Source organism: Cyprinus carpio, chromosome A19, assembly GCF_018340385.1.
Source record: "Cyprinus carpio isolate SPL01 chromosome A19, ASM1834038v1, whole genome shotgun sequence".
In the NCBI taxonomy this organism is placed as follows: domain Eukaryota; kingdom Metazoa; phylum Chordata; class Actinopteri; order Cypriniformes; family Cyprinidae; genus Cyprinus; species Cyprinus carpio.
Genome location: NC_056590.1, coordinates 21203 through 36370, shown reverse-complemented (window position 1 = coordinate 36370; position 15168 = coordinate 21203). Strand labels below are relative to the sequence as shown.

Below are 15168 nucleotides of genomic sequence, written 5' to 3'. Positions count from 1 at the left end.
GTGTGTTATTTTTTGTTTTGTTTTAGTTTTCGGTAACCACCAACCTATAACTTAATACAAATATATTGAAACAAATAATATTAAAATAATATTTTTATTTTATTATTTATTGCTAAAAAAATAATTTTAATAAAAAACAAAAGCTGAAAACAAAATCTTATCAAAAAATATACAAACATATTCCTGTTTGAAGTGTGTTTTTTGTTGTGTTTTCACTACTTTCAGACTGAGGGATGAGTCTGAATTGTCTGTGTTAATCAGCACTAGTTCCTTCTTTCATCCAGAAATGGTTTGATTTCAGTCATGAGATCTCGTCAGAGTCAGTGCTGTGAGATGTGCTGCACCACTGCATGACATGTGTGTGTTCGGTCTCTTTATCACGTAACCTCTGTCCCCATTTTCAGTATAACTCTCAAACAAATGGAGACCTTTGAACTAATGGGGTCTTGCAGTAATCAGCGGGAGGACTCGCTCATCGGGTGATGTGACTCCTCTTGATCCTGCGATTGGCCCACCGTTATCCCTGATCATCAAGATACATGCTGTTCCAGCCAATCAGCGCTGAATCCCATTTTTAGCATCATAGGAAGCCTAGGCTGGAAAAGGTGCTCTCTGAAGACGTGGTAAAGATTTCAAAGAAAAGTCAGGGTGCCAAAGGTTCACAGATGGATACCAACACAGTAAATCAATACAGAAAAAGATCCTTGCAAATGACTAGCCCTGCAAACAAGAGCACTGTGGTTACATCACATCATGTTAAATTATAATGTTTGCCCATAAAGGTGATATTACTGGTTTGGTTTGTGTTTTCTTGTTTGTTTGTTTTTTTATGTGTTTTGTTTTGTTGTGTGCTCTTTGGTATTTTGTGGTTTTGTTTGTTTTGTCTTGTTTTATTGGTGTTGTGTGTTTTTTGTTTTGTTTTGTATCAAATCCTTGAGCCCCAGGACAGTACATTTGTCATTCATATGCATATCATTTGAATAAGTAGGTAAACTCTGCGAGGGTCACTCTGTTTCAGTCTGCCTTGAAATAAATCAACCATATTTGGAAGTTATTTCTTTAATTTGAATCTGAAAAGTAAGATTGATAACCACTTGGTTAACTGTTAATCAAACTAGTTCTTAAGACACAGTCTTTACATGGTGACTTTATGCAACTGGCCCCTGGTTGATATTTTTATTGAAATATAAGTTTAACAATAATAAAAAAATAATAATAATACAATTGCTCCTAATTATTTTGCATTACACATTGAACAAACTTAGATCCATCAAGTAATAAAATTCTAGTTTTGTTTATGTTCTGGTTTAACCCGATCTCATGAAAGCGCTTGTATATAGTACGCCAAATACAAAGGAAAACTTGTGGTATTGATACGCAAAAATGGACTTAGGCGTGCATATGCTACATGATGGGTAGGTTTAGAGTTGTGGGGTAGATGCATATATGCACGCGAAACACATGCGTATCATATGCATGCCAAAGTCCATTTTTGCGTATCAATACAACAAGGTTTCCTTTTTATTTGGTGTACTGTTTATATGCATTTCCATAAGACTGGGCTCAAATGTGTGTTTCTGTGAACCTACATAAAACCGCTATAACAGTGCCAAAGGTCATGGGTTTGAATCCCAGGCAATGCATGAACTGATAAGAAGCACACCTTGAATGCATTGTGCATGCAGTGGTTTAGGTCATGGAGACAAATGGCACCGTGTCCTGAGAATGACCCACCGTAGCTTGCATTTTAAACAGCTACATCGATGCAGACAGTATCATGTTTGCCTCTTGCACACAGAGCGTGTGGTAATACACTCTATAAAGTTCAGCGTGGTGTCTGATTAGGCTGGTGTCCGTGTTGGCTGGAGGCTGTGCTGTGTGAGAGGTTGTTAATGGGGTCCCTCAGCACTCTGGCCGATCAGAGGACACTCTTATGTAACCAACACAATGCTCCTGGATTTGATGCCAGGGCTGAACACGTCCTGCCAAACACAAGGCCTTACCGCGACATCTGATTGAGCCAATCCTAATGTCCAGCTGCATGCTGACCTCATTCCCATCAGACTCGGGGCAACATGACCGGCTCGCAGACAAACCTGTAGATTCACCAGCCAATGAATCTGATCCACTTATACATGACCGTAGCATGAAGTCAGTATTTGCATATTAACTCGTATTTGTGTCCGTCTAAATTAGGTTGCACCACCTGTGCTCTCTCACCCTGGATACGCTCCCTTTGTTAGCAAGAAATATAATTACATCACCTAGTTATGTTCATTTCACTCGTTCCTGAACCCAGTGAACTCATATTATAGTGTGTGATCCTGGGCCGTACCGAGAGTTTCTTTCGAGAACATCTTTTAGCCACACAACACTCAGATCCTGAAGTACACTTGGAAGTCTACAACAAGGATTTAGTTGGCAAACATTTTCTGTGGACACAACCTAATACAGTGGATAACTATTTATAACTTCAAAAATAAGTGGGGGTCAGTGGAGGAAAGCCTTGTTTTGCCCTCCGTGTGGGTGTTCCTGTACGAGTGTTGAGCTGAGATATTGATTCAAGTTTGTAGCTTTGATAATGGCAGAGAATCTTGTGTGATGCATATGTGACGTGTTAGGCCTCTTATACACATCTCAGCCTAGTTGTGAGGAATTAGTGCTGGATCATTGCCACATGACCTGACCTAGTCAACATGCCACATGTGAACGGAGCAGATGTGAACACAATGTCAATCAAACCACCAGCACACCTCGTTCCAGAAATAGTTTAGCTGGGAACATTTAAACACATTAGGCAACTCGTGGTCTGCATGCAAAATAATCCATAGCTAGTGTTTTATAGCACAAAGAATTGTAGTCATAAATGTTTAGATTATTGCGAGATTAGTTTGGACTTTGTGTAGCTTTAATTTAATCTTTTATTTTTATTGAACAGCTAGGTCCCTGATAAGAAACGATTTTGAATCTTGAGGCAGATTTGATCTTCTTTCAGCTGCGATCACAACCGAGTTGAATCATCTGGCATTCAGATCAAATGCTACATGATGGCAATGAATGGACAGCGGCTCCATGCATGCACACTTTAGAGTTATAAATGGCGTCCTCATCTCTCCTGACACACTTGCACAGGCTGTTCAGGGTATAATTGGAAAAAAAAAACTGAAGAGTCGAGGCCGGGCTTCTTTATCTTAGAGTCTGTAACAAGAAACAGTTCCAATCTGATTAGTATTTATGTCTATGCAAACTGTAAACATCACTTTCCCACCAAAGAAATACTGGTTGGCTTCTTAGGAGAAGGGTAGAAAACATTTAGGCTACGTCACACTAAATCTTACTCAGTAGCCTATTGAATAAATTATAAATTGAACATAACAAGCCTTCTAGAAAGACATTTAAGCTCGGATTTGTTGTACTCGCTGTTACACAGCTATTACTGCATGCATCAATAAATGGGAACAAAATGTTAAATAATCACAACAGCTCCGTGTTTCTGTCAAGCGTCATACTGGGAGAGTCCGCAGACAATGGCCAACAATAATGACAGGAGGCCACGCCCCCGGCTGGACGCCAGCGCTTCTGACGTTTGATTAGTGCTTTGAAATACCTTTGGGAAGTCTGATTCGTTTGAGAGAGTCGATTCCTTTGAACGGATCGGTTCGTTTGAGTTGTTATATATATATATATATATATATATATATATATACATATATATATATATATATATATATATATATATATATGTATATATATATATATATATGTATATATATATATATATATATATATATATATATATATATATATATATATATATATATATATATATATATATATATGTATATATATATATATATATATGTTCTTCTGTTATCACTATGTTTTCTAATAATTTGTATACACGAGTATATTTTGAGTTTAGTGTATATTCTAGTTTGACTGTATTTGAGACGCTAATTGTGTTTTTTTTTCTTTCTTTTTTTTAATAAATGATCCTAACTTCTTATCTGACAGATAATATGTTGTTTATGGTTCCAACCTTTACAGTTTTCTCACAGATAGCGCTCTTTAGATACAGTGATTCAGGAGCGCTGAGGGAATCGATTCGATTGAATCATTAAAAAGAGTCGGTTCAAAAGAACGACTCGTCCGTGAATCGGACACCTCGACATACAGTAGAAACCGCGCTGGAGTTCAGTTCAGTTCAGTTCAGTCTGGAAGAGCGTCGATATGGAGTTGTTCGTTCTGCTCCGAGACTGAGACAGCTCGGCGAATTCTGCGAGGACTGACGGGGATACGTGTTTACAGCGTGTCGTGTTTAACGAGAGATCGTTGGTGAATTGTCAGCGTTAAATCTCGAGGTCAAACATCAAGACTAGTGCGTAGCTGTCCGGACGGGTTTCATTCTCGGTTCACAAACGGATTCAGCGGGACACATGGGTGGGAATCTCGGGTGCCGCCGGTCCATTCCCAAGGACCCCACGGATTTCTGCCAGGGCAAGCGCAAGTTCAGCGCGGCATGCAACTTCAGCCACATACTGGTGAACCAGGAGCGGCTGAACATCAACACCGCCACCGAGGAGGAGCTCATGACTCTACCGGGCGTGAACCGCGGGGTGGCTCGCAACATCGTGGAGTACCGGGAATGCATCGGCGGGTTCAAGAAAGTCGAAGACCTGGCGCTGGTCAGCGGGGTCGGTGCCACGAAACTAGAGGCTGTTAAACTAGAGATCTGCGTGTCGAGCAAGAACAGCTCGTCTAATCACTCGCCCTCGTCTCTGCGCAAAGAGCACGAGCACCTGCCGTGCACCGGCGTCAACATAAACACCGCCACGCCGCCGCAGCTCGTGAGCGTCCGCGGCATCACCGAGAAAATAGCCAGGAACATCGTAGAGTTCCGTTCCGCGCACGGTCCGTTCCGAAACATCGAGGACCTGGTCAAAGTGCCCAGCATCAACTCGTCCCTGCTGGACCGCATCCGCTTCCAGGTGTTCGTGGAGCGCTCCAGGACTCCTTCCACCAACACGAACGGAGGCTTCACGCACCCGAGCCCCACGTCCTTCAGCGTCGGCAGCGATGAGCCGGACGCTCCGCTCGGGGGACCGCCGCTCGTCACGTCTGTCCGGCCCTGCGTGGAGCCTCCGGCGGGCACGCGCGATGGGAAGCCCGTGGTGCGCGTGGCCACCTGGAACCTGCAGCGCTGCACCAGCGAGAAGGCCAACAACCCCGGGGTCAGAGAGGTCGTCTGTATGACCCTCCTAGAAAACGAGTGAGTAGACTCTGATTCAGTGCTAACAAAGCATATTTTCTTCTGCATGCTCTAAGATCATGCGTTTTTAGACTTTTGGCATGTGCCACAGTAGTACCTTTGAAATATCATAATAACGTTACCATTTTTTGACACTTTACCATTGCAGTACCATGGTTCGTGCGCATCTGTCATGGTAATACCATGTTTTTGGATGTGTACTATCCAAGTACCTTGGAGTACCCTTATAGTACCATGCTTTTGTGCATGCACAATGGCAATACAATGTCTTATATTAGAGGATTTCTGAAATGTTGTTTAAACATGCAAATGAGGCTTTATCTAATTAAAAATGCACTTATGCACACATTTTATTGTATATATGTATATTTTATATGCAAGTTGTTTTTTTTTTTTTTTTTTTTTTTGAGGATTGCATTGTAAGATTGTCACACTCAAAGTGTTTCTCATCAATAACAGTGTTGGGGGTAATGCATTACAAGTAACGCGAGTTACTTAATCAGATTACTTTTTTCAAGTAACTAGTAAAGTAGCGCATTACTTGTTAATTTACAATAAAATATCTGAGTTACGTTTTCAAATAAGTAATGGCAGTTACTTTTTTCCCGCATTTATTGACTGAAAGATTTCCTGTTCCCATGTGGAGAGAAATCAGGAGTAAGATGTTACTTTAGATCGAGAATAAATGTGAACATGCATTAATTCATCTCACTTACAAAAAAAAAAAAAAAAAAAAAAAAATCAGATTTAGTTTTCCTCAAAATTAAGAAAAACAGTTAAAAGCAACTCAGAATATGACTCAAAGATGCAATACTTAAATATGTTAAATAATACAAATATACATCCCATTTTATTAACCAATTAACCTTATTAACCTTCGATGATCCAATTCAATCATACTAACAAGCAAAAATGACACAAGATAAACTAACATATGTTCTTCTTTTTTATTGCTGAAGAGTGTTGAACTTTCCTCCTCTGTGTTCTGCTGTTCAGACGTGAATATACATCTCTTTCAGCCTGAGGCTTCTGGTGCGAAAGGGCTGTCACATTTGTAAGAAATAGGACTTTTTATATTAAAAGCAAACAAGCAAGCCCAGCCCAGATTTAAAAAGTAATGCAAAATTAACGTAAGGCATTACTTTCGATAAAAAGTAATTAGTTACTTTTTTAGGAAGTAACGCAATATTGTAAAGCATTACTTTTAAAAGTAACTTTCCCCAGCCCTGATTATTAATGACATGATTTTTGCAGTCTGTGTAGTCTGATGGTTTCATTATTTTCAAAATCAGAGACGTAGTTGTTTTTTTGCAGCTTTTAAGAACTCTGTGCACTGCATGCCAACAGGGAAGAACACAGCAGGTTTGAGGTGTTTGGTGTGGTGGAGCTGGCCTGTGCTGTGGTGCTGGATCACAGGCCTCGTGTCTGCTGTGGTCTTATGTTCATGATAAAGCCACATCTGACTGTACCTTATCAGATCAGCAGAATCCCTGCCCATGTTTTATTGCATTGATGGATTCTAAGATAAATGTTTATACTGTTAGTTGTTTTATGACACACACACACACACACACATACTGTACTGTAGTTCACTCAGGGGTGTTGCTGATGTACGTGCCCTCATTCTTGTCATGACTCAGGGAGGGTTGTTATATAAGCCTGAGTGTGTGTGTGTGTGTGTTGAAGGGGGTTGAAATAGTAGTAAGAAGGCTCTTCTCATTGGCAGGGAGACTGTAGTGTTCTGAATGACATCGGTGTTGAATGCTGTAACAGCAATGCATGCAATGCAACTGTCTCTGCAAAGCAATGATTCCCAACCAAGAGGCTCATCTAACGTGCTCAAAGGGCATTTGGAAAGATTTCGATTCTGCTTTGTTAAACCTATTAAACATAATTATTAATAAATTAAAAATAACTCGTTCTTGTTTAAACATTAGCAAAGATAGCAGTAGTAGCAGAATATATGTGTTGCTTGAATGCATAAAGAGCAGTTATTGTTTGCGTCTTTAATGATAAATGATATCTGGTGTATAAAGAGTTAAAGGAAAAGCTTTCTGGTTTTGTGTTGATGAAGCAGAGTTATTCACTAAAACTATTCAAAGTATAAAATAAAATGTTAAACTTAAAAAACCCTAAATGAAAATTAGAAATGTTGCTGTATTGAAGTAAAATAGGCTGAAGTATTAAAAGGGGGGGGGGGGGTGCAATAAAAATAAATAGAAATAAAAAAGAAAACTAATAAAAAACAACAAAGTACAAAATAATGAAACCTAAACTAAAATTAAAATGAAAACTGAAAATATAAGGATAAAAGCTAATTCAAACTATTAATCAATACTAATATAATATAATAATATAATAGTAATATAATATAATAATGTAATAAGTATAATAATATAATAGTAATATAAATAATACTAAAATAACAATGTGACGATGAGGTAATTGGGGCTGGATTCACAAAACCTTTCTAAATAAAAAATTATCTTATTTTCTAACTTAAGTTAAGAATATTTTGAATTCCTAAAAATTCTTCTTGGGAATTGTGTTGTCTTGTCTCTTGTTAGGGAGCTTCTGTGAAGTGTTTTCAGTTGAGTTTATCAGTGAGTCTTCATCAAGAACCATCATTTATTCAGATAGAGACTGGCATTTTCTTAAAATAATAATATTAATAATAATAATAATCTTTCTTAAGAACATATTTAAAAAATTTTCAAGAATTGCAAAAATTTTTTGGGATTTATCTTAAGGCATTTCTTAACATTTTTCTTAAGAAATAAATCCCAGAATCCGTCCCCTGATTCATCATTCTGTCACACAAGGTCATATGCAGATACTGAACAAATTTTGCTGTGTTAGAAATATTCATTTTGACAAAACAGCATATTGCTGCATTTAAAATCTCAAGTCAGCTTAACAGCAGCAAGCGTCTCTCAAGGGCACTTTATCACTGTTGACTGACTTCAAACTTATTCCTTTCTTTGGAAAACTCACATGAGTTATAAAGTAAATAAAACTGTATCAAATTCAGTCATCTCAAAACAAACCCTGAACTGGAAATGACTACTTTCTTGAAAGCCTAAATCAAACGTCCCATCAGATGTTTATTTCTCCGATCGTTCCCTCCAGCCGCCTCCTTTATACTCCTGCTCACATGACTCTGTGGGTAACCCGAGATCTTCTGCACTCTGTGCCGAGAAGACGTGAGGTTTAACGTGAAATGGTAGTAAATATTGATTCAAATAGTAATGATTTACAGCAAAAATGCCATTATCTGTTGATGAATGCAGTCTAGTGTGTGACAACCCTTGAGAAACCTGAGAATCAATACAGCCTCAGTGACGCTTTGACCTGACTAGATAACCATGAAAACTCACTTAACCGTCAGATTGGATTTGATGAGTGAAGGTCTACAGGAAAATTGGTTTTCCCCACAGTGATGTACTAAATACATCAACACTGACATAAATAGACTAATGTTTGAATGTGTATTTATATTTGTATTTTTTTTTTTTTAAAGAAAATAATTAATTTATTAAAGGTGTGTTAAATTGATCAAAAGTGACACTAATGTAACAAAAAAATCAAAGAATTCTGAAAAAAATATGTATCACGTTTTCCATAAAAATATGAAGCAGCACAACTGTTTTCAATATTTATAATAATAATCGTGTTTCTTGTGCAGCAAATCATCATATTAGAATGATTTCTGAAGGATCATGTGATACTGAAAATTCATCTTTATAATCACAGGAATAAAATACGTTTTATTATAAAAAAAAAAAAAAATTATAAGTTATTTTAAATATGATATTTCATCCATTCTGTAAGATCGTGCAAAAATGTAATAGACTAACTCTCATAAACAAGCCACATTTGCAAGATTTGCAATATGATTCACGTATAGCCAAAAGGCACCAGAGTTTAACACTTTCAGGTCTCAGACAAACTTCTCTATCTAGGCGTCACTGCAGGTCACTAAAAGCTGCCCGTCTCCCGTCAACTCAGTTTTGCTGTTTTCTCTGTAAATGAATGGCTGTCTGGTTGATGTGTGATCTGGTATCAATGTAAAAGGACACATTAAAACACACAACGCTTGAGATGTTTGCTTCAAATGCTGCGAGGAATCTGGTTTGTTAAACACACAGAGTGGAGGAATCCAGCAGACGGCATGATCAGAGGTTACTGTAGTTCACTCCGGAGAAAGAAGAAGTGTGTGCAGAGACGGCCGGCAGTAACCTCGCCGCACACACACGCCTGCACCAAGCCAAACAATCTGACTCATCTCCATATCTGTCAACTTCAGCTCGCTTTGTGAGTGCGGTCTCCATGGTGCTGTACTACATTATGATGACCCATCTGCAGAAAGACAGTTTCAGATCTCTGAAAGGATCCTCTTCTTGTTTCGCTCGGAATATCAGACTGAAACTATATTTGACATTTTCTGGAGCAAACGAGTAGTGCTTGCCTGTGCAGAAGACTTCATTAGTCATTTGACAGTTTCATTTCTTCCCCAAAAATCCATGTTTTGGATGATGATATGCAGAAGCAGCATATAAACCAGTCTTCATATTTCAAAAGCAGTCTTTGTAAAGTGTATTATTCCTTGGCACTAGTCCAGATCACAGTTTGATGAAGTGCACAGCCCTGCTTTTAAATTATTTAGCCAAATTCGTGCTCTACTGTAAAGTCCAGTAGGACTGGATCTGGGTCTTGTGAGATTTTTTTTTCACCCGTTTTATTGTCCACCAAGTGAAAATTCAGACAAGAAAATCATCAAATTTGATAAGACCGATTAAATCAGAATTTAATCAGGAGAACTTCTCACGAAAAAATGTCCAAACAAACTTTTCTTCACAGACTTTGGTCATTCTCTGCAAACAATGCTTTCTAAAGACATGCAGCATATATATATATATATATATATATATATATATATATATATATATATATATATATATATATATATATATATATATATATATAATTATAAATATATTATTAAGTGTTTAAAATTTCATCTTAACACATTTAAAAAGCCTACCAGAGTATGTGATTTTTGTTTACATGTGGTTTCAGCTCCTATTTTGGTTTTGTAAATACACAGATAGAATTTCATATAAATCCTTTTTTTTCTCTTTTTTTTTTCACACCCAAATTCTTGTGTATGCATGGTTGGTGCATGAGACCCAATATCTGTAGCACAAATGGTGCACTGAGCTTTATTACTCTGTATTAATAGTTAGTTTGTTTGCATCTTCAAAGGGGTCATATGAGGTTACTTATAAGAACATTATTTTGTGTATTTGGTGTAATGCACTGTTTACGCGGTTTAAGGTTAAAAAAAACACATTATTTTCCACATACTGTATGTTATTGTTGCTCCTCTATGCCCCGCCTTCTGAAAGTGTCGATTTTTACAAAGTTCATCGTTGTAACTGATTTCTAGTCGTGTCCTCTTTTGGAAGGCCAAAGAAAGTAGCTTCGCTTTCACAATGAAACACACAGCGTCTCCACGACATGGCAGCAGCGGCAACAGCGAGAATAAAGTTGCGCTACTTTTTCTGTGTGGAAATTTGGGCGGCGTTATGCAAATTTTCCACATCATGACGTAGACATGTGGGGGCGTGTTAGAATGAGCCATTTTTAGGAGGGCGTGGACGAGTCTTAATTTTTTATAAAGAATATCTCTTTGGGTTTGAGGCTTTAGTCTTTGCAACTTTATTGATCTTCTGTATGCACAAACAGCTTTTAACACTCCAAAGAAAAAGAAATTATGAAATCGCATCATATGACCCCTTTAACCAAAGTGTGAGCACCAGTTGTAGCAATTCCTCAGCAAACATGAGTAATATTGGCCTACATAGGATGCCGATTGTCATGGTCGTTTTGCAAGAGCTTTCATTTTTATTGCAAAATTGGATTTCGAAAGGTTTCCTTGCAACAGCAGTTGAGGTGTTGTCATGTTTGGGCTGATTGACACGAATGAGAGACTGTGGATAGAGGCAGCTGCTGTTGATTTATTCCCAAGATTGATCAAAGTCATCGTTTTCAATTCTCTGGAAACCTTTACTTTTCTGCGGACACAACGCCCCATTGCAAAGTTATAATATAGAAACAAGTGCAGGAAGTGGCACAATGTGACAGGATGTGTAGACCTGCTTTTTGGTGTGTGTCTATAGGTCATTTTTCCATCCTTTTCCTTTAGCACTGTAATGAACTGCCAAACACATGAAGAAGTGCAGACTCACCAGTTACATTTTGACAGAGTTGGACCTTGTCTGTTTTTTGTTTTTTTCAATAGTCACGCTGTCGTTGATTGAAACATCACTGCAGCTGTATTAGCACTGAGCCCTTTATCTGCAGTTTGTGTTTTGTACTTGTAGTCTTTAGAATAGTTTATAATGCTTGGAGAAACTGAAAGCCCTCCTTCTCAATGGAAGTTGCTCGGCTGACGCAGAAACTCCTTGGAAGAATGTGATTTGAAATCTTTCAGATGAAAGAAATCTGTCAGCACAGGAAAATGAAATATGATTGGCAGGTTTATCTGAAATACATTATACCACACATATAGGCCGACGTTAAAAAATGAGTAGTTGTGTCTTGATTTTTTTTTTAAGTGAAGTTTAGTATTTGGTTTGAGTTGTGGTTTGGTTTGAGATTGGCTTTTGGTTTTACTGTATGTTGTACAGCTCTTACATACTGTACACATGAGATATCATTAGGATGTGAGACATTATTAGGACATTATTAAGGGCGGACTTAGTGATTTGGGGGCCCTAAGCAAATTTCAGGTATCATAATAACTAAGAGCTGTCATTCACTTCAGTTCATCACGATCTCACAATGTTCTGTTAATCAGTGAAGCTGTCTGCACTGCACAATCAATCTCTTATTTACATCAGCTCTACACGTTGTTATAATGAGAGGATTTGCAAGCTTGCAGAACTCAGCACTGGACAAGAACTCAGTGTTTTGAGCAGTGAGTGAACATTTGACACACAAATACACACTGTCTGGAGCGTTTGCCAAATATGTTTTGCCAGTATCAGATGGGGCCCCCTGATTCCCCGGGGCCCTAAGAGCCGCTTACCTCACTTAAAAGTCCGCCCCGGCTGTTGTTGCTTCAACTTTTGACCCTGCTTATGTGAAAATATGCTAATCTGTTAATATATGTAAATAATGGATTTAAAGGGATACTCCACCCCAAAATAAAAAATATTGTTGTTCCAAACCCGAAAATTTTGTCATTAGTTGTTTATGTGTATGTCCATATCACCGTATGGTGCGTGTGCTCTTCTGTATCATCCGTGCCACAAGGATGCACTGTTTTTACATGTATTTAGCTTTGATCTGAAAGAAAACAGCGCATCCTTGTGGCGTGGATGATACAGAAGAGCATATGCAGCATACGGTGATATGGAGAGACACAGAGGAGACTGTTTACAAAGGAATTGTTGAACAAAGTAATTATTTTTGTTTTCTTCGCTTACAAAACGTGTTCCCGTCACTTCATATAACCCAGATTGCACGTCTGATGGCAGATGGAGTATTCTGACCACGACTTTCATACCTTTTCTGGACCTTGAGACTGTTATTTACTTGGCAGTCTATGGGACAGTCACAGGCCTACAGGTTTTCATCCAAAATATCTTAAATTCTGTTCCGAAGACGGACAGAGTTTTCTCACGGGTTTGGAATGACATGGGGGTAAGTGATTAATGACAAAATTTTCATTTTGGGGTGGAGTATCCCTTTAAGAAAACAGAAGAAAGAATGTGTAGAATGATTTGGATGGCAAACTGACCGAATAAGACCAGCTCTGAACCAGTGTTATTTTAGCATTATTAATGCATTATTAGAGTGTTTATTAATATTTTAAATTAGCCATTAATTTTGTATTTTCAGTTTTAATTTTACTTTAAGTAGTCTTTTTTCTTTTTAGTTTTAGTAATTTTAGTACCTAAACGAATTTTATTTTAGTTATTTGACAGTATTTGACACTTTTTTTCCTGTTTTTTATTTTTTATTATTATTTAGTTATATATTTTAGATTCTCTTTAGATTTAGTGAACACTGCTCAGAAATATGAATGCATCTACAATAGAAACCACTTTTCATTTGTATTTTGTTACAACTTCCTAATTTGGATCCAGGGTAGGAAAGGCAACGTTGAGATTGTGATCATTGTACATGCCGGAGAGGGTAGCAAAAGACAAACGCAGCACAAACCTGCCAATAAACGTAGTTTACTGCGTGACAACAATAGTAAAGACAGTGTATAAAATAACAAAACAGCAAAAAGGGCAATTATACAATTTTGCATGAACTAAATAATAAGAAAGAAAACATATATAAATCGGGGAGAAGGACACGAGTGGCACCAAAGAAAAGAACAAAACAAAACCAGTCTAACTCAAATTCAACCTCTAAGTCTACTAATAAAGAAAAAAAAAAAGTAAGAAAACATGTATTCAGCGTTTTAAAGTAATGAGTTTAATTTTTCAGAGTGTTTCACGCCATAACTTGCCTATTCTACTTAACAAAACAAAATGGTCTATACATTAGTCACTAGGTGTTGCAAAATGTAGGTCACGTGACATCCTACCTGTCCTGTTTTCCCCTAGGGCAAAAAGTTCAACACAATGCCGGAAATAACAACAATACAGGCAAACATAGATAGCAAAAAATGTCAACTCAAACCTATACAAAACAGGAATGTCACAAAACCTAACCAAAACTAACAAAAGAGCAAATTAACAACAATCACAAAAGAACAGGAAAGCAAAGCTGTCGCGCTGCCGGACAGGATTGGTGGCGGAAGCCATGACGTCACTCCCGCTAATAAAGATTGACATCTTCCCGAACCAATAACCGTTCCAGGTAGGCGTGCCTAAGAAATTGACAGGAGAAGGAAGAGAAAAAACACACACAGAGGCACGCACATCTACAGGTTCGTCAAAATTTCAATGATAAACATCTACAGTACTTCTGCAAAAATATCAATAAATAAATAAATACATCAGCTAGATTGAAGAACAACGTGCTTCTGCTTGTAAGACAGTTGAGCTTGATTGGATTAAGCTGCCGAACCTCTCATTCAATATAATCACAATCTACTCACAATGCCAAACAGATTCATGATGAGATGATGTGAGGAGATTATTGGCAGATAATGGAGAACAGGCTGTTGTTTGATTGCTGGATGACCAATAGTCTGTTTCAGGTCGCACACAGTGATACTGATTCATGTTCCTTCTCTGCTTAACACAGGCTTTATTACTGTATGCTAATCTACAGTAGGTTCTCTTTCCATGCCATTTGAGTCATATTCTCCCTCAATAACATATTTCTCCATCGTGTTTATGGTCTGGTTGAATACTTTGAGATCAAATACTGCATTATTTTGAACACACAGAGTCAGAATTTCCAATTTCCTCCTTGGAAGAGTGCATTGGAGAGCTACTTGATTTCTGTCTTGGTGAACTCGTGTGACATCATGCAGACAAGGTGACACAGAAAACACACGGTTAATGGTAAACTAGCACTTTTAAGCCGAAAAAATGTATCAATGAGTCCCACTTCGTATGATATTAAAATCTGTTTAACAGTTGTTTGCAGAGACGGAGTCCTTCTCTGTTGATATAATTGGACTCCTGCAATACAGGAGAATTCACATTCTTGGATATTTTTCTTAAGTGGGCCTATTTTTCAGTTTAAAAATAGCATTAGTTAAGCCCAGATGCTTTTGCATCCTGTTCCAAAGTTGGATTGGGTTTCTGAATGCATACGATGCCTGTTTGGTGGCCAGCAACTTCAGCAGGTTTTCAGTCAAAGTGAAGTGATAAAGAGGAAACTGGATGTTCAATAAGAATTGTTTCTCATTTCACATGCAAAGG

The 15168-nt window shown here is 37.8% G+C and overlaps 1 protein-coding gene across 1 annotated transcript in view; it reads left to right on the top strand.

The window, feature by feature from the left end:
- The first annotated feature begins 4193 nt into the window (after positions 1 to 4193).
- Positions 4194 to 15168, top strand: part of LOC109104390 (endonuclease/exonuclease/phosphatase family domain-containing protein 1) — a 29562-nt gene continuing 18587 nt past the window's right edge. Inside the window, exon 1 of the mRNA XM_042775918.1 lies at positions 4194 to 5269. Coding sequence (XP_042631852.1) covers positions 4437 to 5269 — 833 coding nt within the window. The 5' untranslated portion in view covers positions 4194 to 4436. The remainder of the gene's footprint in view (positions 5270 to 15168) is intronic.